This window comes from Nomascus leucogenys, chromosome 4, assembly GCF_006542625.1.
Source record: "Nomascus leucogenys isolate Asia chromosome 4, Asia_NLE_v1, whole genome shotgun sequence".
In the NCBI taxonomy this organism is placed as follows: Eukaryota; Metazoa; Chordata; class Mammalia; order Primates; family Hylobatidae; genus Nomascus; species Nomascus leucogenys.
Window position 1 is genome coordinate 7,165,826 of NC_044384.1, and position 27,939 is coordinate 7,193,764.

Genomic DNA, 27,939 nt, shown 5'->3' on the forward strand with positions numbered 1-27,939 from the left:
TTTTCCAAACATTAGTTATAGTGTCGACACGTGGAAGAATATACATAAAGTGTTATTTTCTTCTCACCTGTTTATTTCTCAAGTTACTGCAGTTTTTACGTGCATGTCCCATTTCTTCCTCAAATTTAAGAATATCAATATTTTTGCAAGAAAGTAATGCTTTTCTTCTGCATTTATATTTGGAGTAATGGTTCTGCCAACTTTGGGTCCACCAAACAATAAACTGTAGAAACACCCATCATTCTTCCTTCTCATTTCATGCCTACATCCTTCAGAAAGGCTTTCTAATTATTCCTTGAGTCTATATCTTAGCTTTCTACCTCAGCACTAATTCAGGCTTTCCTAATTTCATACCTGGGTTACTAGAATAGAATAAAAAGGAGTTTAACTTGTATTCCCACTTTGGATTTGCTCCTCCTGTATTATCCAAACAGCTGTAAAAGTGGACTTCCTGCAGTTCACACCTGATCATATACTGGTCTAATTAAACTTCTTTAATTACCTCTTTGCCTCCAGAATAAAAGGCAAACTCCTTAGCAGGATATACAGAGTGTTTCGTGATCTCTCCTTCTCCATCGTCTCATCTCTGGATGCTGTGGTGCCCAGAACATTGATCTAACACCATCTTGAAGCACACATGCTGACCTCCAGGTGCACCATGATTTGTGCCCTTGAAAATGCTGTTTGCTCCATCTTTCTGGAGAAAGTTTGCCACATATTCGGACTTAGTAAATTCGAACTCCTACCTTGAAACTCAGTTGAAGGTTCAATCTTCCCCAGGATTCCTTTCCTCACCATTCTCCTATGTGAGGGACTTTTTGTATTATAATCTTTTAATATAATATTATATTTTTTGTAATATTATGTTACATTAAATTATTTTATATAATATACTATTTTATATAATATTTTATATAAATTATATTATTTTATGTATTACATTAAAAGATTATAATTATATAATCTTTTTATATAATTTATTCTTGTATTATAATCTTTGTATTATAATAGTTTCCACCTTCTCCAAAATATTGTGAATTCTTCAGCTGAGAAGTTTTGCTTTAGTTTCTTATCACCACTGACCGGGAATTAACATATATTTAACACATTTTGCTCAAACAATCAAACAGTAAAAGCTGAAGATAGCATATTATTATTCTCCCATTCCGTGAGAAAGTTGAAGATGACTGAAGAACTAAAAATACATAAATGAATTAACTAATTATAAACATAAATTTCCTGTGGCCCCAACATGACTGTGATCTGAGTAATAGTGTTGTGAAATAGATTACTACATGATTTTCATTGCTTTTATATTATATATAGTAATTGATATTCAGAATAGTTGATTAACTTTCTTAAGTGTCGCGTAATTTAAAAATGAAATTGGTGTTTGGCCCCAGATACATTTTCTGTGTTCTTTTTAAATTTCAGTGAGATTTTCTTATACTCCCTTCATTAAATTTATTATCTAGTTTCTAAACCTTTTCCTATTTAATGTCTCTTTTCCTTTCTTTCTAAAAAGTAACTGGTTAAACTATAGTTTTGTCATTTATGAAATTTTGTCTGTTATTATTGTAGGGATAGTCAATATTATCATTTTAAGGATAGTTAAAACTTATTTTGCAATGAATATATATTTTACAGTACACTAATATGTATATACGTTGTATTTTATTAAAATATTAAAATGTTTTTTAAACAAAAAGATTGTTAGAAGCTCTAAATACCAGAGTATTGATTTTAAACAGTCTGCCAAGACAGTAATACAAGTAACACAACTAAGCCTTCCTTTAAATAATAAAACAAGTATCTAAATGAAAATATATCTGTCTCTTGAAGGTTAGGTGTTAAAATGTTGTGTTCTCTTTGGACTTGCTAATTTTACCACAGGAATGTTAAAGAGGTAGACGTCGTAAGTGTGAAAATACATATTTTTTAAAAAAGAAATTGAGTTAGTTAATGAGATATATAATAATGTTTTGTATGGGGATGCTGCAACAGCTATTTAGTGCAGGGACATTTAGAGTCTTCCGTTGTACACAGTTGTTTTAAAGTGAAGACTATTTTAGTAGGCCCCCAAAGAAGGCATTAGTTTTTCAGTTTTTGAAAGTCAGCAGATATATGCACGGCAGAAATTCCATGCCATCCGTGAGTCGTATCCTCTTCTGGTTCTCACCCCACTTCTGAGAACCTGGGATGATGGGAGAGAATGAGCAATGTGGCAGGCCTTTGGTTGGTTCGGGGATGTCATCAGAGTCAGAAAAGCATTGAGCATCAGGGAGTTAGTGAGAGACAGTAATGGAGTCAGAATTCATTTATTAAACCAATCTTCCTTCAGAATTATTATGGTGCAAGCATGGTTCAAAATAGGGCAAATTAGAATGAAGAAGATAGAGCTTGTAGTTTAGTGGCAAATGTGACCTTAAGGTAGAATAAAGCCTTTGGGGTCATGATGGAGAAAATAGGATGATATCAGAGAATACAGCAAAAGAACTTAATGGTCTGGAGGTCAGAGAAAGTCTTCTTGAAATATTAACATTCAAGTACAGATCTAAAGTAGGAGGATTTAACCAGGTGAAGTGCTTAAATGTCAGAAATATCTATGACTCAAACAGCTTGGCAGTGAAAAACGGTAAATTCATATTTTGGGAAAGCTATTTTTTATGGATGTATCAATATACAGATGCGTCAAAGTTTCCTCCAGTTCTATCGATGACTACAGAGAATTTAAATAACATATATACATAGCCTTTAAGTTGAATTCACAAAAGTAATAGGTTAGAGCTGTATGGAGACTGTGGAGACTGCAGTTCATCTCTTGAATTGAAGACCCATTTTTTCAATTGAGTGTTGAGAATCTGAAGAGGATTAGAGGAGGCACTTACATAGACTTCTAAAAATGTCATCAATTTTGGAAATAGAAGCCTGAATTCTAGACTATATAAATTATGAGACAGTTTTTTATAAGGTGTATCTGTCTGTTCAGAAAACACGATTAGGATTAATTTGTGTATAAATCTGTATGTTTATTACACTGCTCTACTATACATGTGAAAATATGCATATAAACCTCAACACTATAAAATTTGGTACTAAAAAGTGTGGTACTAAAAGTATGGTTGTAATCAACCATACTTCAGCCTATCCATTAATAGCAGCCTGTACAAATGAGAGCAGCAGGCAGAATAAATTAGGTTAGTCTAGTCAAACATCAATCCCTTGGATGACACTAAGAAGCCAGAAAATGTTGTGTAACAGGACTTAGACACATCAACTACCAGATGTTACCTAGAAGCTCAAGAGACAAGAGTCGTAAGATCTGCTTATTGCAATGTATGGGTTAATAAAATCTAAAGAGGACTACTTGGCTATTTTTTAATTCTTTTGCAGTATTATTTAGAAGTGGTTCTTCCTGAGAGATAAATGTAGGTAAATAAAATCTGAAGGCCTTATATCACCGAGGTGGGAAAAAAAAAAACTTGATCTGTATGAGTGTAATGCACATTTCTCTAATTTCAGACCTGAGACTTATTAACTGTTACAAACAATAATGTTTTTCCCAAAATATTTTGAGTCATATTAAATTTGTTAGCGTGCTGTTGTGGAATTTTTAAATAAATTTTAGGGTGATTTTTATTCTACTTTTTAAGAATTACAAAGTATTTTATATGGCCTCAAATTTTAAGAATTAGGAAATTGGAAAATTTGCAGGAATTTTGAATATATCATCGAATTCATCCATCAATTATTCGTTTACTAATGTGCTAAGGACTAGAGGTAACAAATAATTGAAAATCAGACACTATTTATATCCTACTTAGGGAGATAGGGAGTACTATGTGATTTTGTCATAATAAAGATAAGTACATCACTTTAAGGAAGTAAGGGCCTTTAACTCAAACTATGCTACAATATAGAATAAAACTTTCAAGAGACAACACCAACACTTAACATTGAAGCACTTAGAGGAGTTATCTAGGAAGAAGGCCTGAAAGGGAACTTCTAAACTATATGACTACAATACATAAAGGCAAATACTGGTATTGCTTTTCCACCAGAAAAATTGCAAGTGATTTAGTTTGCATGAAATAAAAGCTTTGCACAGAAACATAATGAGGAATATGTTTGGAAAAGTTATACAAGACGTATGCGAGTGTTTTTTATGCTAATCTAATTGAGTTTAGTCTTGAAACAATGAAACTGCCAAAATATTTTACATATGAAATTCAATCACATTTGAGACATAGAGTCACCACTGGATCACAAGATAGAAGATATATTGGGAGAGGGTGGAATTGTTGATGAGTTGGGAAGCTGTAAAAGATGTCCAGGTGAATTAAAGTACTAGTGGTAGCACTGAATATGCACAGGGAGATACAGCTTCAGAGTTACAGAGATGTTAAAATTTATAACATATGCTGTCTGATTGTCTGAAGGAAGAGACAGTGAGTTATATTGCTGCATCTTTCGTTTGAGGTACCTTTGAGATACGGAAGTGGAGTTAACCCAGTGTCTTTTATCTGACACACCAGACTAATTCGATGAAGAAATAGGTCATTTTCATTCATTGTTGTGGCTTCAGTTGTTAAATAGGATTTTACATTGTAAGAGGATGTGGTCTGTGGAATCAGATGAGTTAGTCATTGGCACGGAGGTGGTGGTAGAAATCATGGATGTGGATGGTATTGCTCAGCTAAGAAATAACGAGAAGGGTGAAGACAGAACATCTGAGTAGGTTTGCTGGCAAGTGAATAGATGGGCTGTTGTTTGAGGAGCCAGAAATAAATACTGAAATGGCTGGCCAGTAGGGCATAGTGAAATATCAGGTAGTGGGGTCGGGGGGGTCTTGAAAACCAAGAGGAAGAGACATATTTAAGTCAAAGTCCTTTGTGATGTGTAAAATAGAATACCTCATCAAGAAGACTTTGCAGTCAGAAGGCATAATTGATAACCCTATCAAGTACAGTTTTTCCTGTAGTGGTAAATGAAAACTCAATGTTCAGAGAAGAAAATAGGGGATAAAAACTGAACAACTGGAACCCAGAAGTGTAGCATAATCTTTCGGAAACCTTTTCTGTGGAAGAAGAGGAGATGGTGAATTTGAGGGAAAATGCAGTCAAAGTGGGGGTGGTTAAAATTCATCTTTTGTTGCTTTACGCAAGACTCAGTCAACTAGGAATCAGGATTAAGACAGATTTTCATATGCTTTACCTGTACCTGGAGAGATCCGTCTCCTCCCCACCACATCCTCCCTCCACACCAAAAGCTGCTCCTAGAAAATTCTGGCAGTCTTCTGTAATACATCTGTTCATTGAGGAATTGTAAGCCAACCCTCAGACCTTATGATCATTGTTATTTTTGTCATTTGCATTTGTTTTTTGGAATCCTTGTTTAGATGTCCTGGTCCCTTTCACCGCCCAGCAAAGGTGATCTCACAAAATTTTTCTGAAAACACATGTGGCGCTACTGATGTCTCTGAAGTTCTGGCCTCCCTGCCAACCCGTTTCTGGGGTTTGGACGCTGTCCAGGGTGCTGAGTGTGTGGCTGTAGCCTCAACAGCCTTTGCCAATTTTGTTAGCACCATGCCCACTCTCGCAAGCCAGCACCAAGATAGCACTGCTGTTCCTGTCTCTTGGGAGGGCTGCTTCCTTCTCTGTGCCGCCGCTTCCTCTATGCTGTGGACGGCTTATGTGCATGATCCTATACGATGATAAAGCCATAGGTTTCCTGGTACTTCCTTCATATTTCAGCCACATAGGTAGATGTGGGCCTGAATTGAGGCAATCTCACAGACACACACTATGATCCGCCCCAAATCCCTTTATCTTGAATCTTTATTTGGACAACCAAGAGTCTGTGTCTCTTTGTGAGTGAAGTGTATTATTTTCCCCTGTGGATAAACTGCGAATATATTCAGAAGTGTGCCAATCTACTTGAGTCAATCCTAGGGTAATGCAGTTTTGTCTGAAGCCAGAACTTCATACTTACATGTGGTGTGTTGCCTTTAGAGATGCACTGATACGACAGAACAGGAAAGCAAGAGCAGCTCTGTCTCGCGCACCCAGCTTAGAGCACCAGTGTGAACACTGTACTCCCTCCATTTAAGAGGTGCCTCTAAAATATTATTTTGTTACTTAGAGTTTTTATTCTGTTCTTATTATTCCATATTCTTTCAGTTTATCTTTTGGCAAAGGAGCAAATTATTAGCTTGTATTCTAAAAATTAAACATATATTTGGGGTAAACCAAGCATAGAACTGTTCTAACAGCTACTGTAGAACCTAATGTGATATACATTTAAATATACATTTAAATTTCACAGTGTTCAGAAAATGCCAGGTGTGTCCAGGTAAAGGTGTTAAGATTGTAAAACTGCTTTCATAGCAGTAATGATAATAATGATGCATAATATCATATTAAGATTGAATAACTGGTTGGAGTATATTAGATATTTTTGTCTCTTTATTCATCCTCAAAACAGTTGATAATTAACTTCTTAAGTTTCTTTAAGGAAAATCAAGATAGAGATTTTGGTTGGTCTATGTATCAGCTTGAGGAAAGTTTGCATTTTTAACATTTTGAGACTTAAATTTCATGAACAAGGTAGATGGTATGATTATTCACTTATTTAGATCTTATCTAATGCCTTGCACTGTCATTCAATATTAAGTCTTTTAAAATATCTTTCTCAATCCATTCTTTCTTTATAATGATTGTGTTTTTCAGTTTCTAAGTGAAATTATTTTTGTTTTTGTTTATAATTTCTAATATAAGTTGTGTTGTAATAAGAGAATTGTGGAGTGTTCCTTTTTCCCATTTCATTTGGTCACTCAAATGAATGGTCTTTTTTGCATTTGAGACTGTTAAGGGGTAATTTTCTTTCTTAAGATTTTTTTTTAGAACAGTTCTCTTGGAGATTAAATTCTCCAGTGTTTGCTTATTCTCTAAATATCTTCATTTCCCCTTTAACTGTAAGAAATAATTTTGCCAGCTGACAATTCTAGGTTGACAGGTGTTTTCTCCCAGATCTTAGTAGACATTATTTGACTGTCTGTTGGCTTTCGTTTTCGCTGCTGAAATCTCTGCAGTCATCCTGTCATTTCCTTTAATTGACATGGCTTTTCTTTCTGTGGCTTCAAGATTTTATCTTCATCTTCTGTGTTCAGCAATTCTATTGCCATGTGTCTAGGTATGGATTTCCTTTTGTTTATTTCTTCTGTAGAATATAACTTCTAGAACAGTGACTTCAAATTTTTAATCACTTGTCAAAAAATGTAGCTACTATTTCTTTAAATATTGCCAATTTTCAATTATAGTTTGAAAAATTTTATTGAAAATTTCACTTTGAATCTCTTTGTTTTTGTAGTTTCTTACTGTATTACGTTTTTGCAAATGTTTGCTTTTAAAACAGTGCACATATATCTACAGAAAGTATTCTGTGTTTGATTATTGCAAACTCCAAGACTTATTGTATGTTGCTTCTGCTAGCTGTCACGTATGATGATGTTGCTTCTGTTTTGGGAGCTCTTGATTTGCATTTTTTTTTTTTCTTGAGGCACAGTCTTGTTCTGTTGCCCAGGATGGAGTGCAATGGTGCGATCTTGGCTCACTGAAACCTCCGCCTCCTGGGTTCAAGCGATTATCCCCTGTCAGCCTTCCGAGTAGCTGAGATTACAGGCATGTGCCACCACACCTGGCTAATTTTTGTATTTAGTAGAGATGGGGTTTCGCCATATTGGCCTGGCTGGTCTCGAACTCCTGAGCTCAGGTGATCTGCCCGCCTTGGCCTCACAAAGTGTTGGGATTACAGGCGTGAACCACCATGTCTGGCTGCATTTTTAACTTATTGCTGATATGTGACTAATTTTGGAAAATTTCCTCCAAATATGGCTTGTTCTGTTTCTGCAAGTAGCAAAAGATAACATCTGACCAAAACCGCTTCAACATAGCTCACAAGTTTTGATGCAGAAAAGACCCCTAAGCCCAGCTTTGCTTTGGAGTTCTTTTCCAAAGTTCAAAATTCTCACGGAAGTATTGCTACAGGAGTCATAAGTCAGAGCAACTGTCCCTTTCAACATGCCCAAACGACAAGGACAAGTTCGTGTAATCTTTTTTTTTTTTTTTTTTTTTTTTTTTTTTTTTTTTGAGACAGGGTCTCACTTTGGTTGCCCCAGGCTGGAGTGCAGTGGCGTGATCCCAGCTCACTGCAGTCTTGACCTCTGAGTCTCAGCTGGTTCTCCCCACTCAGCCTCCCAAGTAGCTGGGAATAGGCGGAAATCACCATGCCCAGCTAATTTTTTGTATTTTTAGTAGAGAGGAGGTTTTGCCATGTTGCCCTGGACAGTTTCTTGCAATCTTGTTTCTAAAATTTTCTCCTGCTTTGGGCCTGGCCCCTTGCTGTGGGTTCCAGATACTATACTGCAGGTCCCTCCAACCCAGGCTACAACCCTATGGAGGGGTTCCACGTATGGCCATATAGTTGTTTGGGGCTGGAGGGTCATTCTGCAGCTGCTGAGTGCATGGAGGCCTGGACTGTAAAGAGACTATGGAAGGGGAAGCATGTGTGTTTTCCTTCTTAGATTCATTGTCACTCACGTTGCATAAAGTCCTCAGTTGTTTTTAAGTTATTGTTTTACTATGGATATATTAAACATACAGAATAAATAAAGGGAATAAACATATAATTTGGCAAACCCACTACTGATCCTTTAAAAATATTAGAAGGTTGGTATTAAACCAGGTAACTTAACAGATTTGAAAAAAAAAAAAAGTATTGAATATGGCTGGGCAGTTCTCTGGGGATCCTTGGGCAGACCCAGTTTGCCCCGATTTCTCACTGTAGTTTTCAAGAATAACTGTAGGAGGCGGTGGGAGTGCAGCATCCTGAGATAAGGGAGACGAGCCAGAGCAGCCCGGGCACTGTTCCAGCCCCCCCTAGAAATGGGTTGATCTTCTGTGCTTTAGCTCAGTGTGTCATGCTTCACCCACGATGTAAAAGCCTAGGATGGGAGGCTTCCCCAGGGTTCCTCAGCTGTGGCACAATAGGGCCCATTTTAAATAAGATTCTATTCCTGTCAGGCAGTTTCCTGAGCCGTGGGGGAACACTCACCCTAGGCTTCTGTTGTCCCTTCATGCCTGTGTGTTCCTAATCAACTCCTTTCATGTAACTTGTTGTTTTTGAAAGTGTCACCAGCACACAGTGAACCTGTCTCACGGAAACAGAAATACAGTCCATAGTTTCCAAACCATCAGAGAATTAAAAGGAAATACAGAAATCTTTATCATCAAATAGAAAGTAAGAAAGGGAAAAAAGGAATTGTGAGAAAAAAAGAGTGGTATAAGAAAAACACAAAATGTGAGCGTCAAAATAACTAACAAATATAAACAGAATAAATCTACCAATTTAAAAAACACGAGAAAAGAATTACATTGAGGAAAAAAATCCCAGCAAGGTAGTGCTAATAAGAAACATTTGCAATTAAAACATACAGACACACACGTAGGAAGGTTGAAACTTTTAAATATGAAAAGATAAGTGTTAAGTAAAAGAAAGCTACTAAAAAGCTAATATCAGACCAATTATAATTTAGGATAAAAATCATTAATAATAATGAAGGGAGTAACTGCGTAATGGTGATAAGAAAATGTTCAAATAAAATAACAAGCTGTAAGATACCAAAAATGTACCCTTAAAATATATTAATTAAAAACATATTTAAAACAGGAAACTAGCAAACCAAAATAATTGAACACTTGTCATTTCTCTAAATGTACTTATTGTTTTACACTAATACAAGTAAGTTATATGAAAGACTTCAAAAAGATAATGAATATATTTGTTCTAATAAATGTGTTTACAACTCTGCACTCAATAAAGGAAGTATATATGATTTTTAAGAATACACAAATTATATGCAAAATTGCACCATATATGTCACAAAGAAAATCTCAACACTTACTAAAAAAATCTAGTGTTTTAAATCACATTTTATTTTATTAAACAAAATAAATGAAAAGATTTTTAAAAATTATAAGTGATTGAAAACTCAAAATTTCACTTTTAAAGATCACATTGTTACCAGTAGAAAGCAAGATAAACATGACAAAATAGAGTTTTGTGCGAATTCAAGTATTAACAAAGAGTTGTGTAACACATCTTTTGGCCTGCACTCAAAGTAGCTGTTAGAACCTAAACACAATTCTGAATAAATAAGGAAAGTATTGAAGATTTAGGCATTATTTCCAAAAGTGAGAAAAATAACAGTAGAATAAATGTTTTTAGAAGTAGAGTTATAAAGAATATAAAGATAAAAGCAGAAATTAATGAAATAAAACAAAGAAACTAAAAAATAATAATAAATGGAAAATATGGTATTTTGAAAAGAATTAATAAAAATTGATCCAAAAATAGGGTAAAAATAAATAATATTAATGAAATTACAATGTATGAGTACAATTAGATTAGAAAAGGTAAAGGGTTATCAACACTTTTTGCCAATATACTTGAAAAGTTAAAATAGGCCAATGTTTAGGAAAACAGAATTATCAAAATCACTTCAGAAGAAATAGAAATCCTGCATCAGCTTTATTTGGCGAAGCAGAAATCAGTAATACTTCAGGTGATGTGGGAAGCCCCAGGTTAGGGCTCTGAGATGTACCATTCCAGTCTTTGAGTTTTCGCAGATCGTTTTTCTTTATGAAGTCATTTCCTTGTCTTCCTCAGGACTAACTCTTGCTAGTCCTATATTATAACATCATATCCTAAATTGTGACAGTTTATTTTATATCCTCTGTTTAGGATTTGTCTTCCTTGTCTATTGTGGTTGATTTATGAGTCCATGGCTGTAGATTTCTTGTTTTATTTTACCTCCTACAAGAATACTTTATAACTTTTCTTGTTCTGTTACTCTAAAATCAAGAGGAACGTTTATATTTAATCCCAAATCTCTTTATTTTTAAAATTTTATTATTTTTTGTTTGTTTGAGACCGAGTCTCACTCTGTCGCCCAGGCTGGAGTGCAGTGCAGTGATCTTGGCTCACTGCAGCCTCCACCTCCCAGGTTCAAGCTATTCTGGTGCCTTAGCCTCCTGAGTAGCTGGGACTACAGGCATGCACCACCATGACTGGCTATTTTTTTTTTTTTTTATTTTAAGTAGAGATGGGGTTTCACCATGTTGGCCAGGCTGTTTTTGAACTCCTGACCTTAGGTGATCTGCCCACCTCGGCCTCCCAAAGTGTTGGAATTACGGGCGTGAGCCACCACGCCCGGGACCAAATCTCTTTTATGGCAGTTCAACTTGCTCTTCTAGTCTCAAGAAATGAAATAAATGTTTGGGAATTATTCTCATGTGATGATAGTCTCAACAGTTAATGAGTATTTCCCAGAACACTTTCTGTTCAAAAGGGACTTTTAATTCTACTGTACTATGTATACAGAGCCAGATGATTATACATTCAATTTGGGATCATAATTCTAAGATAGAGGCTTACAAATGTATTACAAGAAGAGACACACAATAATAGAATGCCGTGGAAAGGAGACTAGAAATGAAGTTACCTGCAGCCAAATTCCAGCAAAAGATTTGAATGTAGTAGTTCTTTAGTAATTATTCAATAAGTACCTACTAAATTTAGGAATTTGGGGAGCTGTATTTACCGAGATCAAAACAAACAAACAAACCCTGCTTATTCTCAGAGTGTGTAACTGATCTATTAGAGGTCGTGGATGAGTAAACATTACTTTAGAACAAAATGCTACAACACAGACATGCAGTTATACAAGAATTCGAGCTCTTGTTCCCAACACTATTTTCTACATAGCAGCCAGAGTGATGTTTGAAAATGCAGGTCAGGCCAAGTCACTTCTTTACAAGCCCCTCCAGTGGTTTTTCATTTTGTCCTGTTTGTCTGGGACATTGTGCATCAGCAGCTGGCAAGCTTCTCCTCTGTTTAGGGGCAGAGAGTAGATACTTGAGCCTTTGTGGCCACATGTCTCTGTGGCAACTACTAGGCTCCATCTTTGTGGCAGGAAGGCAGAAATGAGTGCCCACGGATATGTTCCAGTGAAGCTCGATGGACACAAGCATGTGAATTTTATATTCTTTTCTCATGTCACCAAATATCTTTCTTTGACTATTTTTAAAAATCTATTGAAAAATATAAAGAACATGTTTAGCTCATTAGGTGATAGAGAATCAGGGAGTCAGGAGAATTTTCTGACCCTGGCTCTGCACCACCTGCCCTGCCCCACACCTCCATTCTTTTAACTCCCGTCTTCTCATATGGCCGCAGCCACTCAGGGCTCACTGATGTCCCTTTGTTGAACAAGCCTTGAGGTCTTGAAACATCCTCTTCCCTCTACCTGGCAAACTCTTCCCCTTGTTCTCAGGCTGGTTCTCCCTCTTCCCTTAGGTCCCTCGCGTGATCTCAGAGGCGTTGTCTGCCCTCTCTGCCTTCCCCTGCTCCGCTCATATAAGAGTTACCTCTTTCACACCTCACCTACCTACTACCTACCTACCACCCAGTGACTCCTTAATCCTAGCTAATTTTCCCAAAGCACTCATTGCTTATCACTGCATGACACTTTATATTGTCTCTCACTACCAGACTATTAATGCCATGAGGTTAGGGATTTTTTTAAATATTGCATCCTCAGTATCTAGCATAATGCCTGGAATACGGAAAACAGCCAATAAATATTTATTAAGTAATAAAAGGATGGAAAGGACATGAAAGAAGTCAGAAGACTGAGATACGTGGGAGGCTTTTTGGGTATCTGTACCTTGTAAACGTAATGTAAGCTCTTAGAAGTCAAAACATACTTGAAGGAAACATGCTTGAAGGAAAACATTAAATCTCCCAAACTCCTTGTACTCCCACTCATTTGAGACATTGTAACAATTTGGTAGGTAAAATATTCACACTGTTCTTTGTGCTCAATAGATATGAGTACAGTATAAATATACACACACATATATATGCCTCTCCCCATACTCTCTCTTTTTTTATTTTAGAGAATTTATTGCTATTGCTTCTGCTGTTCTTGTGGGGGAAATATGATTATATGTACAAACTTAACAATTTATAAACAAAATTACAGAACAGTGTGTACCGCAAGTGAAGTCTTCAGCTTTTATTCCTATGACAATCCACTTGTTTTGAAAACAACAGCACAATTGATGTATGTTTTACAATTACAAGATGTGCAAAACCCCAGAATAGAAAAATGTCATTCTCTTTTATATCTGAGCTCACAGTTTTGCTTGGCGGTAGGAAAGTTAAACTTATCTAGCGAATTCTCTCATTTTTCAAAATCAGATTTAAGCTTTGATGAGTTGGATTCTTTGAAACTGCCCATGCAAAAGGCTCCCGTTCCCTGCTCCGCCTCCGCACGTCCTGCGGGGGGACGGGACGGTGGCAGTGCTCCTGACCTGTCCTCCTTGCGATCTGTTCTTGTCTGACCTGTGGCATGGTGCCGCCCAGTGTCCGCTCTCCCAGGCGGCACGTTGGACAATCTGCAGCTTCCTGGCTTTGGGAGCCTGTATGGAGTCAGGCTTCTCACCCAGTCCACCTGCCCACCTTGTTGGCAGCTGTCCCTCTGAGCCCATCCTTTCCCAGCCCCTCCAGCCTCTGAGACTTGAGCCCTAGTTAAGCTCTCTGGTAATTTCTGCCATCCTTTCTGTATCCGTGGGTCACACACAAATTCCCCTACATCTGTGAGGAAAAGTCAGGCTGATCCAAGACCCTCGTTCCTCACTCTTCAAAGAAGCCTCCATGGTTATCTCAAGTCCCAGGCAACTGTGGCAACAGAGCTGTCTCGGAAAAATGCCTCTCGAGCATCACACCTCACAGAGGGAATAACATGTCAGCTTCTCTGCTCCTCAGTGGCCCCACTCCCACCTCCATAGGGCAGTTTTTGAAAATTAACAAAAAGCCGAGTATGTCACCCAGTTAAGTGGTGAGGAAGACACCCCATGAATGCCCCAAGCTTTACCCATATGATTCTTTTATGTTAAATTTTGGAAAGACATTTTAATAGGTCAGATTAGGGCCCTTAGGATAAGATTACCTGTCTTCATACTCTAACTTTGCCACCTGCCTGCTGTGTGACCTTTACCAATTTTATCAGTCACCTCAACGTCTCACATTCTTCCACTCTAAAAATTGAGATGATAGCTACCCTATGCAATGAGTATTGTTTTGAGATTAATGAGATCATCAGTGTTACATTTCTGACAGAGGGCATGGTGTACTTGCTAAGTAGTACATGATTCTTCTGGTAGGATTCCTTTTTTTTTTTTTTTTTTTGAGTTTCACCCTTATTGCCCAAGATGGACTGCAATGGCACAATCTCGGCTCACCGCAACCTCCACCTCCTGGGTTCAAGCCATTCTCCTGCCTCAACCTCTTGAGTGGTTGGATTACAGGCATGTGCCACCACGCCCGGCTATTTTTTTTTCTTTTTTGTTTTTTTTGTTTGTTTGTTTGTTTTAGTAGAGATGGGGTTTCTCCATGTTGGTCAGGCTGGTCTCGAACTCCCGACCTCAGGTGATCCGCCCACCTCGTCCTCCCAATGTGCTGAGATTACAGGCATGAGCCACTGCGCCCGGTCCCATTTTTTTTTTTTTTTTTTTTTAGTTAATATGAAGAAGAGAATGCTTAGAAGAAAAATCTGCTTCGGGAGACAGAAAACAGGGCTAAGGAGAGGACAGGATGTAATTTGTCAGCCAGGGGAGGCTGTTCCAAGGTTAGGAAGCTGAAAGAGCTGTTTCCCAGCAAGAGATGGGCAGGAGAGATACGTGGGAGTAAATCATGAAGGCCTTTATGCCTTTCATGTATTCAACGTTCTAATTAGGAGATTTTCTATCTGTCTGTCTGTCTATCACCTATCAGTCTATCTATCTATCTATTTATCTATCTACCTAGAGATTTATTATGAGGAATTGGTTCACACAATTACAGAAATTGGGAAGACCCAAGAGTTGCAGTTGACAAGCCAGAGGCCCAAAAGTGTAGTTCCACTCTGAAAATCACCTGACTCAAGACTCAAGAAGAGCCAGTTTTTCAGTTTGAGTCCGAAGGCATGACAAGACCCATATCCTTGCTCAAGCAAGGAGCGGGGAGGAGTTCTCTCTTAGTCATTTTGTTTTATCCAAGTCTTCCGTTGAATGGATGCCGCTCATCCCCATTAGAGAGGGCCACTTGCTTCACTGAACCCACTAATTCAAATGTTAATCTATCCAGACGCATCCAGAGTAATGTTGGAGTACAGGTCCAGAGACCAACCCCCGGCCAAGTGGCCCAGCCAAGGTGATACCTTTACCATCCTGTAAGTTTTCAAAGCTATAGTAAAGTAGTCTGATGGCTGTTGAACAAACAGCTCCAATAGCAGGAGATTGAATGGGGTGGAGTGGAGAAGGGAAGAGTTAGTTTTATAGTATAGTTATGTAAAAATAACAAAGGAGAATGTGCACTTGTATATTCCATCACTGATTTTGCTTTCCAATCTGAATGGCTTCCAACATGTGAATCTCTTTGTTTAGTTGCTCTACATCTGTGTACATTGTAATCATTTGAAACTTTAGCAACATGTGCTTATAAATTTTATCTGCATACATTTATTGTTGGTCTTTCCTAAAACAAGCAAAGTAAAAATCATTTATCCTCCTCTCATTGTCTATATATAAATTAAATGAACATTAAGGGACTATCCATGTGTCAAAAGACCATTTTAAAATTTTTTAGAGTACCTTATGAATTTGAAATTTCTAGTTGTATAGCTTTCATACAAAACATATTCTTCATTTCTTTCTGGTACAAAAGCAAAATAGAAACCATTTTATCTTTCTGGTGCCAGATGAGTGCCATCTACATGTTTGATTTTTCATTTCATGCATCTCTCACCAACAAAATAAATTTTGCAACAAATTGCCAATTATTTAATAAAATGAGGTAACAGAAATCAGGTCTTAATATAATGTCTGAATGTAATATCCTGAAATTAGAGGTTCTTTTCCATTCCAAATATAAATTAACATTATTTTATGCATTTAAAAAGTATATATTTTTTCAATTTTGGTAAGTTTTACTTAGAACTTTCTCTACATTTAGTGTTTCTTTTTGTGTTTAATATTATTTTTTGGTATTTTTCTCTCACTGGGTGGAAATTTTAGAAAGTTTCCAATAAGAAATTTCAGGAGAATAATTTTAAACATGCAAATTCAAAGATGAAATTGCATTATATTAAAAGTTTTTATGCTATTAAATATTTCAAATCAAAGTTTTTTAAATCCATATTTCTTTACATACTTTAGTGTTGGCATTAATAGAATTAATTAAATGCTTGATGACTAGGGCAAAGCTTAGGAATGTTATGAAGCTATCTCATTGTGAAATAAATCCAGTATCAATGTCAAATATTTTTGAAATCATAGAATTATCTAATTATAAAATACTAACTAGTTCTCAGAATTTCAGCAATTATAGAGCTCTTTAGAAGCCCATCCTTTTTTGTAACACAAGGAAAGGCAAATACATGTAAAGGTTTGTTATCAATGTATATACACCATTCCAATGAAATGTGGTACAGTTTTCCTGAATAATTACGTAGGTGGCAGCAATCCCTTATCCTGAACATGATGCCACAAAACAGTCAGAGGCTGTGGGCTTCCACCTAAACTAAGGTGGAAAGAAGTTTGAGAGAGGGAGAGAGAAAGAGAAAAACAGTAAGACAGACAGAAGGTGGGAAGGGGGGAGGGATAAAAGGGAAGAAGACATGGACTGAGATTCACTCATGGCTTTATAAATTAATGGTAGATTAAAAAAATAAATGAAAGGACAGCTCTATAGAGTTTCTTATGCAAAAAACATTTTCATCTGAAATTTGTGGAAAAATATAATTCATTTTAAATGTGTGTGTTTTAGGTGTAGAATACACATATACACCTAACTATATTTCCATTTTGATATATTTAGCTAATTTTTAATTTTTCGTTGTTAAAATTGGAATATTATACATATAATTGCAGTGACTGTGAGAGTTTTAAAAGAACATGTTGCTTGTTTCTATAATTTAATAGATAAATGAAAAAATGTTTATATAAAGTTATAATAAGCATGATATTTTATGATATGTATTTTTCCCCAAGAAAGATTATATTTCAAATACTTTTATTATGAAGCCAATCATAACATCTCAATAAGCAGTGGATTTTCTGGGATGAAAATGTCTCATGCTTGACTTTAAAGTCTGGAAAAATAAGGTTGCATAAAATCTTATTTTCTAAAGAATAGTCATGAAAATGGTAAAGTGAATATTTTTTTCTAAAAATGAAATCACATACGTTAATTTTGAGGAAGAAGCATATGACAGGCATCTATACCTTTTCCACGGTGCTAGTGTGACACAAGGTTAGAACACTCCACAGTGAAATGTTCTCAGCTGCTTACTGTGCCTTTGTAGTGTTTCTTAGATAGAGGAAAGCCTGTTGCCATAGGCGGAATCTGTTGTATGTGATACTGCCAATATTTTTCTTAATATCTTGAAATTGCAAGCGTAAAGCACACGAGAGAATTTGGAATATTTCCACTTGCAAACGTTATTACTTTAGGATTCTTCTAACAGTGAATAGACAGCATGTTCAGATTCATTTTATTTAGTACACTTGCAAATTTACAATTATCACTCTATGTGTAAGTATCTTAGTAGTTTTGTTTTTACTCATTGTATGCATTTTTGATTAATGGTAACTACTGAAAGTCAAGCAGTGCAAAAGTAACGAAAGCTAATCTTATTTAACACCCAAAGGAAAAAAAAGATGGATGATTTCATGTACAAGATTTTTATCAGCCCGAGTTGCAGTCATCTCAAGGTTCACCTGCATGAGGATCCACTTTCCAGCTCATTCACATGGCTATAGCAGGCTTCAGTGCTCACTGGCCTTTGGTCAGAAACAATATTTCCATTCTGTATGGGTGTCTTCACTGGGTAGTTTACAGTATATGAACTGATGTCTTTTAGATCATGAGCATGTTGGGGTGGGAAGGAAAAAGACAGGTCTGAGAGACAGACAGAGACGGACAGAGAAAGAACGAGACGGAAGTCACAATTTTTCCAACCAAATCTTGGAAGTGACATCTAATAACTTTTTTTACTTTCACTGGAAGTGAAGCACTATTTGTTAGAAATGAGTCACTAGGCCTAGCTCACTCTAAGAGGTGATTAGGCATTCAGTATTAACACTTGGCCCTGCCTCACAGGCTCCTTCCTATAGGGCGGTTTGTCTCCATATGTAGGTTTTTGAATATCCGCAATCTTTTGATATTTGTACCGAATCTTTACTTTGTTGGCTTAAAAAAAATCTCTAACAGTTAGTGGCTTACACAGTGACAATGCATTATTTATCACATCTTTGTTGGTTGGCTAGTTGGTTCTTTTCCATTTGATGACAGCCTGAGCACCGGAATGGCTGTGGGGCCGACGCACTCACTCCCATGGTGGGCTGGTGTTCTTGGCCATAGCTGGGAATTAAGCTGAGGCTGTGGGCTGGGAGACTTGATTCGTTTCCATATGACTTCTGCATGTGGTTGATGAAATTTCTTCACAGTGTGTTTGCTGGGCTACAAGAGGGAGCATATCAACAGTGAATGTTTCAGAAGGTAGCAGCAGGAACCCGCCATGTCTAGTGTCAGAGGCTCAGCATGTTGCTCCATTCTATTGGTGAAAGAAGTCACAGGGTAAACTCAGGTTCCAAGAGAAGGGAAATAAACTGTACCTCTTGATGGGAAACTGTCATCCCTATAAAGGGAGAGGAGGAATTGCTGGAGAGCATCTTTGAATATAGACCTACCAGAGGGTGCCCCCTGGCTGTAATAACCCATATTCCTCCCACAAGCTGCATGCACTCACCCCCTTTGAAGACTCTCACACATGTCTTCTCATCACGACATAGGCTTAGAGTCTTGTAGCCATCATCCTTACTGGGTCCAAGTGTAGATGGACTCCTTGGCAGCAGCCAGTTGGTGCAGCTCTTCAACTGTGGTTTTCTGAATGCAGACTTGAGAACTAAAAAGGCAAGCTACCCACCCCCACCCAGCCCACAATGGGAAGATGGTGGGATAATCGTAGTCACACCTACCAGGAAGAGTTAAAATAGGCCCACGGTGGGGTGGGGACCCACGGTGATGATTCTAAAATCCATCCAGGCACGGTCGCCTTTTCCTTTGATGCTGGCAGCAGGAAATTCTCCTTGCTGCTGCCTGGAGAGGTTCTCCATTGCCATTGGCGCTATGCACTGAATACTTGGCTCTGCTGTCTGATTTACCCTTCCTCCCTTTCCCCGCTCCCAAATGGCCCATGTTGCAGGTCAGGAGCTTTCCCAGCCTTCTTCCTGACTGTAGGAAGTGGAACGCTAGGGACTTCTTTTCATTTTGAATGGTCTCTGTCCCTTTGAATAAAAGCTGGTGTAACAGCCTTTGAAAATTTGTGGTTTTACCAAACAACACAAGTAGTCCGGTTCATCAGGCATTTTCCAGCATGCTTTGGGATATCTTTAAGATTTTTCAGCACCTGTTGTTTCCTGATTTTTACAGGTGCTGGAGAGGATGTGGAGAAATAGGAACACTTTTACACTGTTGGTGGGACTGTAAACTAGTTCAACCATTGTGGAAGTCAGTGTGGCGATTCCTCAGGATCTCGAACTAGAAATACCATTTGACCCAGCCATCCATTACTGGGTATATACCAAAGGACTATAAATCATGCTGCTATAAAGACACATGCACACGTATGTTTATTGCGCACTATTCACAATAGCAAAGAGTTGGAACCAACCAAATGTCCAACAACGATAGACTGGATTAAGAAAATGTGGCACATATACACCATGGAATACTATGCAGCCATAAAAAATGATGAGTTCGTGTCCTTTGTAGGGACATGGATGAAACTGGAAAACATCATTCTCAGTAAACTATCGCAAGGACAAAAAACCAAACACGCATGTTCTCACTCATAGGTGGGAATTGAACAATGAGAACTCATGGACACAGGAAGGGAACATCACACTCCGGGACTGTTGTGGGTGGGGGAGGGGGAGGACAGCATTAGAGATACACCTAATGCTAAATGACAGTTAATGGGTGCAGGAAATCAACATGGCACATGATACATATGTAACAAACCTGCACATTGTGCACATGTACCTAAAAAAATAAAAAAAAAAAAAAAAAAAAAAAGATTTTCAAACCTAGTTGAGAAGTTGCATGAGTGCTTCTTTTTTACACCTTTTTGTAGCTGTAACAAAGTATTTTACAGCTTTACTTTTGAATTGTTTGATTTGATCTTCCTCTTAAGGCCACACTCAGCTCACTCTCAGCACTCTGAAATTCATCTTTGTCCCCAGTTCCAGGCTGGAGAGATAGAGAATTGCAGGGGGAGGGGTGGGGGAGAGGGGGAGAGAAGGGGACAGAGGGAGAGAGAGGGACGGGGGAACAAGGGAACAAGGACTAGGTGGAACAAGGGGGAGGAGGACTAGGGGGAGAGAGAGAGAGGAGAGAGAGAGCAATCTCTTAATTCTGATTAAAAATTCTTCTTAGGTTGATCTCTATATGTACCTTACCTCTGTCTGTACCTGTCTGCAGCTAAGAGAAGACATTTGACATTTTCAACATTCTGTTGAGTACTCTCATTAGTAAAATGTACAAGTCTATTGTGGATACTTCCTATCTTCTACCCAGGCAATAGTGTTGCCAGACTCTCTGCCACTAAATAACACAGCTGTCTGTGTCAGATCCAGTAGGATTTTCTTACCTGTTCTGCCAGCCACAATTGATAGTTTTCTCAGGAGTCTTTCAGACCCTACTCAGTCCCAAATCTATGCCCAAATTCATTCTGCATATGGTTGCAGTAATGTCCACTACTGTCAGCAGCGGACAGGAGATTTCATTGTTCCACATACACATGAAACTCGATGTCGTTGGTCTTACATCCTTTTCTGTTTCGTTGGCTGCTTAATGGGATCACACGTTGTTATTTTAATTGCATTTTATTATTAATAAGATTAAATGACTTGTATTAAGTGTTTTAGAGGCTCAAATTTCCCTCTTGTATGAAATAGCTAACCAGGACTTTTGCCTGTGTTGTGTTGTGTTGTCTTTCTTTCGTATGCTGATTTATAGTAGGTCTGTATATATTCTAGATATTGGTGATTTGAAGGCTGTAAGTGTTGATAAGGTCTTGCAGTGTGTGGCTTACCTTTTTGTTCTCACTCTGGTGTCATGTGGAGGTTGAAAATTCCTAATTTTAATTTGTTTATTACTTTTATTTTTCATATTGTGACTTAATGAATCTTCCCTTATAGAAATCATAAAGCGATTCTTTTTTGTTGTCTTCTAAATACTATATTTGTTTACTTTTCAGATTTTGATTTGTACTGTGTGGTGTGAAGCAGAGATTGAGTTCCATTCTTTAAACATATGAATACTGGGTTATACCAACATGAGTAATTAAAAATAGATCACCAAGATAGATGCTGCCCAAAATAGTTGAGCATTTTTGCCTTTTAGCACAAGGATTTAAAACTGTAAATAACCCTGTAAGTTCTGCTTTAGCAACACCAAACAAGTTGTTTTTGTAGTATTTTTATAATAATTGTTTTACTGCATAATAATAAAGTTTTTTTTTCTTTGATAAGCTCTGTCCCTATGGTAGTAGATTTTTATTTCTCTTTGAATTCTGGAAATATTTCATTGATGCAATGATAATATTTTACCTGTGTTATTAGGTATATATACATTTAAAATTCTTGTATCTCTCAGAGAGTTGAATCTTTTGGAGTTTAAAAATAACTCAATTTATATGTAGTAATGCTTTTTTCCCTGAAGTTTTTCTTTATTCCTATAATTGCCACATCAGATCTCTTTGGATTTGAATTTGCATAATTCTTTTACTAACACTTTAGACAGTTATGTTTCCCTAAATTAGAGATGTTTCTTAGGAGCAACACATTATTAGATTTGTGTTCTAATCCAGTTTTTTGGTCTTTGTTATTTAATATTGTGTTTAGTTCATATATCTGGGTTTAGATCAGTCCTACATTTCATGCTTTCTATTTGTTTCTCCTTTGTTTTATTTCTTTTTTTTTCTTTTTTAGTTTCTGCTTTTCTTCTTCTTATGATTTCCTCATGCAATTTGTCTGCCTTTATTTATTTTTGGAATTAAATTACTTTTTTCCCTGTCCTATTAGTGGTTACTCAAGAAACTACAACATATACATTCTCTTCTCAAAATCTGCTGTCATTATTCCCTTGGAAAACACAGAGCCTTAAGATCTTATCTTGCATTACTATCTCATGATTTATCTGTTATTTTTGCCTTACTCTTATTATTGGATTCAGTGAGTGCCCATCTGTTCACCCACACATTTCTTATTCTTTATTCCTTTCTGCATTTAAAATTGAGGACCTAATGTCACTTACCTTCTGCTTGAACTGGAGACTTCAGACATTCCCTTAGTGAAAATAGACTTTTGGCAGAGAATTCTAGTTTTCACTTCAGCTTCATTCTTGGATGTTGAAGTCTGGATGAGCATTTTTTTTTTCAGCATGCTGAATACATCATTCCAGGCTCCTGGACGCCACTGAAATCAGGTATCAACCTAATTACTGCTCCTTTCATGAGTGTGTTATTCTTTTTCTCTGGATAGTGTACAGATTTTTTTTTCTTTTTCGACAGTTTTGAAAACTCTCAGTAATTATCGCTTTAAATATTTCATGCCCTTCATTTTCTCCTCCCTTTCTAGAAACCTGATGAGATTAGTGTCTCACTGTGTCTTGTCTTTTAACTTCTCCTTTATTTTCTCAGTCTTCATCTCTCTGTGCAATGCACTGGAGATTTCTTTGAGTATCTTTGAGTGCATCCTTTATAGTCTGTTATTAAATCTATTGAGTTTTTTATTGCAATTATTGTGATTTTCATTTCTACATTTATTTAGTTATTTTTCAAAAACACTGGGGTATTTTTTGATAGTTTCCTGTTCCCTGCAGATATTTTCAGTCTGGTTTGTAATGTCTTAAAACATGAGAAACATTGTTCTTTTATGGTCTGTGCATGGTAGCTCTATTATTTGGAATCTTTCAAGATTCATTTCTTCTCTTTGTTTTCACTGTTCTTCCTTCAGGTCTTATGCTGCTGTGATTAACTTTTTTGCTGTACACAACTCATTTTCTTTGGAAAATTATTTGGGGGAATTGTTTCGGGCCTAGAATGAAGTTATATTCCTGCAGAAAGTAGTTGTATTTATTGCAGCCCATGCATAATCCATGGAACCCTTGTCACTTAAATGTATGGTTTAAGATATTTGGATAATCCGGGTCTTATGTATTTGAGCTGCAGTTCTCCTGTAATGACAAGTGTTGATTGAAACTTCTCATGCACATTGTCATGCCTCACTCTGCCCAACAGCAAGGAATCGTCCCTCTTATTATTTTCCATAGTCCCTTCAGTAGAGAAGGAGCTGGACAGTCTCTCATTCAGCTCACGTAAGTGATGGTGGATCTCCCTGTTTCAGCTTCATGGAGAGTGGCTCTCTCATCAGATTCCCAGCCTTGGTTAGACATCTGAGGTCCTAAAAACAATTATTATAAAAGTACTGTATAATCAATATCTTTTATTTTATTACTTTAAAGTAAATCCTCAAAAATTGAATTGGTAGTTATACACATTTTATGTGTCATAGGGAATATGTTATGGTGATGAGAGGTAGTCTGTTCTGACAGGGCTGTTGACTCCAGGAGAAAACTTAGGAGATGGATCTTGAATTAATGTTAGGAAATGTATCTAGAACTTCAAGCTTTATGAGTTATTTATGGGAGAAACTGAATATTTCAGAAGAAGTTGGCAGCATCAGAAGTACATTCTAGAGAGACTGGAATGAAAAATGTTAAGACTGAAATTAGGAGGACTAGGTGGAACAAATGATTTGCTCTAAACATTACTAAAAAAAAAAAAAAAATGTACCGGGAATTGAGAATAAAAAAAAGTAATAAAGGTCAAAACTTCCTAAGAAAGGAATTGACATGACCTTGGTCATTTTGAGGTAGATGCAAGGAACTGTTAAGAGTGAGGAAGAAACCAAAAAGTTACTAGAGTCTAAAGCCTGGATTACTTAAAATTCAGTGATGACGCTGGCGAAAATCACAGGGAAAAAGTGAAAGAAAGATAACAGTGTAAATTTTGGACTTGTTGGTCCTGAAGTGGTAAATAAATGTTCAGACACAAATGTCAAGACTAACTAGCAATGAAGCTGCTGCCTATTTTGGAGGTTTATTAAGTCCAGGGTCACAGCTGTGAACAACTGTGCAATCAGACAGACTACGTTCAAGTACTGACTCTCCACTGACTAAATAGTGCCTTTGAGTCACTTTATAATCTTTCATAAACTTCCATTTTATCCTGCCTTCAGTGAGAATAATTGTACTTATTTCATATAGTGTAGTGATTTCACCACTGAAACACCATACAGTGAATGTAGGGAAGTTTCATCCGCAGTCGTTCCTCAATGAAGATGTCAGCATCACACTTACAATTGCGGTTTTAAGGCTGCAGTCACTGTGGGAACACCATATCTCTTAATGATATTTGTGTGCTCAGAGCTGCTTGCTTAATTCCCACACACTGTTGAACTAGGAGTCCTCTCCCTGGTACTGAAAGCATGGGTGTAAATGAGACAGAGAGCCAAGAGAAAGGTCTCCACGAACCAAAAGAAGGTTTCAGAACCCCAAATCCATGGATTCATTAATGAGTTATTATTTTTTTTTTTCTTTCTTTCAGACAGGGTCTCTCTCTGTCACCCAGGCTGGATTAAGGTGGTATGATCACAGCTTTCTGCAGCCTCGAACAGTTGGCCTCAAACCATCCTCCTGCCTCAGCTTCCCAAGTAGCTGGGACTACGGGCACATGCCACCACACCCGGCTCATTTTACTTTATTTTGTAGAGATGTGGGCCTCACTGTGTTGCTTAGGCTGGTCTCAAACTCCTGGCCTCAAAAGATCCTCCTTTGCTGGCCTCCCAGAGAGGTGGGATGACAAGCATGAGCTACCCCACCTGGCCCTACTATTTGAAATAGTCTGTAAAAATTTTTAATCATCTAATTTGTAGCAACATCACTAATTGAAATTAGTTAGATCAATGAAAGGTAGTTTGTATCCCGAAACATCCAGAAGAAAGCCTCTCAGGAAAGAAAGAGAACAGTTAGATTAGTCCAGCTAGCAGCACAGCTGATGGGAGTTTCTTTTGGAATATGGAAGCTGGAGCGTTTCTAAGCTGAGGGGAGGCTGTCTGTGTAAAATGGAACCGTAAAGGCAATAAAGAGAATCATTGGTGGAATGAGAGTGCAGAGATGAATCATGGGTTTCGCATTACAGAACAGGTGGTGCCTTTAGGGTGAGTGGGCACAGAGTGAGATACTCAGATCTGGACGTCAGAAAAGTGAGTGCCAAAGACTGTAGGATGGAGGGGAAAAGGCATGGAGACGGTGAGTACTGTGAAGCCTGAGGGTGAGGAAGGCCGTGACAAAGAACACCATGGCAGATATGGAAAGGGAGGGAGATAGTGGAGATTTGACAGAGAATAATTGCAAGCTCTTGGTATCTTTCTGATGAAGGGAAAGTGTGAGGAAGTAGTCAAATTTATTTTGTTTTTGCAGTTTCCAGCTTAGGTTAATGATAGAACAAAATGAAAAGTCTAAAAGCAGTAAAGCAGAAGGCAGCCCATAAATCTTCCTCTCTAACTAAGTAAGAGAAACCCATTCTTTCCTTCTAACATCACAGAACCTAAAAAATATGATATTGATTTATGTTGCTGTAGACCATTACTCTGGGAAAGCCTTGGATTATTTTTCTCACCTCTTAATGAAATCACCTTCCATGCTCTTGTTCTTGAATGACAGAAAAACGAGCGAGGAACTACAGATTTAGCAGGTGTCTCATAAACAGCTGTGTCTTAAGCTGAATTCTAGGAGCAAGTGAACCGTTTCAAAGTGCTTTTGTAATGCAGTGCCATTTTCAAAATTACAGATTTTCTAAATGCCAGTGGAAAGAAGTGGTATAACACTGTTAAAAATTCTAAGACTTCCGTTTTAGCACTATTTACAGTTGTATTTGATACAGGCTGTAAGTGGTCTCCATTCTTAGTCCTTAAGAGATGATAGGTTTGCATGCCAAATGCATCCTGGCAGTTAGGTCTGGAGGTCCAGGAATAATCATTCTTCCCATTCCCCAAGATGGAGACTACACTTTCTAGAAATAATTCTTTCAGAGGCAGAATGTGGTCCCAAACTAGCCACCTGACATGATTACTTCCATTTTCAAGTAGAGTGCCCATTAAAATTACTGGTTTCAGATCCCCTTTCAAACCTAAATTACTGCAATAATTGGGAAAACAAGTACAAAGGAGACAAATGCAAGAAATAGAGATGGGAAGATTGTGAATTTTTTGGTAATCATGTACTTACTCTGTATTTAAAATGGACCAAGATTATTTGATATTGTAGAATGCAAATAAATCCTTTAAGCTTTCAAATAGTTGTACACTTCCAGGACATGACCCCTTAAATTGCAAATAGTGACATTAGACACAATTTTTTTTTTAAAAAAAGTTTCATACATGTTTAGATTAGCTTGGTTTTACCATTATTTACACTGAAGGTATTATTTTCAAGCTAAATGGACATAAAAGGGACTTGTGCACCTAGCATGTGATACTATATACGAAGGGAAAAGTGGCTATCTTGGCATGTAGCAAGTATGTATCATCACTTTGATATTTGCAATATGCAGAAAAAACTATGTTAGGAAATTTTCTGAGGATATTTTCCTACTGAGCTCAGGTAGTTGAAGACATACAGTTAGCTTCTCTTTTGTCTCAACATTAAATGCTATCTAGTAAAAATAAGTGCAGTGTGCAGAATAGCCAGTGAGGCTACAACAGCAGTATTTGATTTGTAAATAAATTTTATAGAGCAGTAATCATATTTGAGATATTCTTTGAATTGAGATAATTTTTATTCATGTATCACAAAGAGGTTCAAAATCTGAATTGTACATACATGGGATAATTTATATTTACATAATATTTTATACTTTAGCAAATCCATATCCCCTCCATTAACTAGTTGATACGTGCAACTACTACTGCTTTGTACCAAGCCTGGTTGATATTTTTTACCCCAGTCTTTTAGAAGCGAGGCAATGGATGCCTTAGAAGGTGGAATTCTGTCAATAAGTGTTAGTTACATACAGGTTCAGCATATTAAATTTTTCTCATCAGTGGCTCTTTAAGAAATTAAGTATTTGACATACTTTTCGATTATTTTCATTTAGCTTTTGAGTCTATTTTGTTTAACATAATATCATTATAAAAGCTTTTTATCATTTATTTATTGCTTGTCTGGCATGTATTTTTTTGCCTTTTTAATTTCAACCTTTCTACGTCAGTATATGCCTTATGTGTGGCTTTTATAAAAAGTGGGTGGCTGAGTTTTCTAGATGTGATGAGCAGAGTGATGGCTAGAACTTAAAGACTCTGACCTTGGTAAAGGAATGAGAATCATAACTTAAAAGGACACATTTACTTTTACAGAATGTGATAACTTTACCTCTTTTCCAGACTGACAGAAATTCATGCAGTTCAAACAGCTTCTCCAGGATTGACCAAGAGGTGCCTCATGCATGCGCCCATGCCAGGCTGCTGGCAAGGCACCACTTGGCATCTTGCATTTGCTCTCTTGGTCCTATGATGGCTCCTCCACTTGCCATGTGTCCCACTGCTGCCTGGCATAAAAACTCCAGTGTCCTTGCCAAGGGCACCAACAGAGAACACTGCTGAAGTTTCCAGTAAGAGGCTGCTCCAGCTCTATTTAGAAGGGTCTAATGTTCAT

General features: G+C 37.2%; 1 protein-coding gene across 10 annotated transcripts in view; it reads left to right on the top strand.

Moving 5' to 3' along the window:
- Window positions 1–27,939, top strand: part of NETO1 (neuropilin and tolloid like 1) — a 126,737-nt gene that overhangs the window by 31,889 nt on the left and 66,909 nt on the right. For 3 of the 10 annotated variants that reach the window (XM_030810274.1, XM_030810277.1, XM_030810276.1), the window contains exon 5: window positions 517–2,426. The exons of the other annotated variants lie outside the window; for them this stretch is intronic. In XM_030810274.1, the coding sequence (XP_030666134.1) occupies window positions 517–521 (5 nt within the window). In that variant the 3' untranslated portion in view covers window positions 522–2,426. Of the gene's footprint in view, window positions 1–516; window positions 2,427–27,939 lie in introns of those variants that run through there. 10 annotated transcript variants of the gene reach the window in all.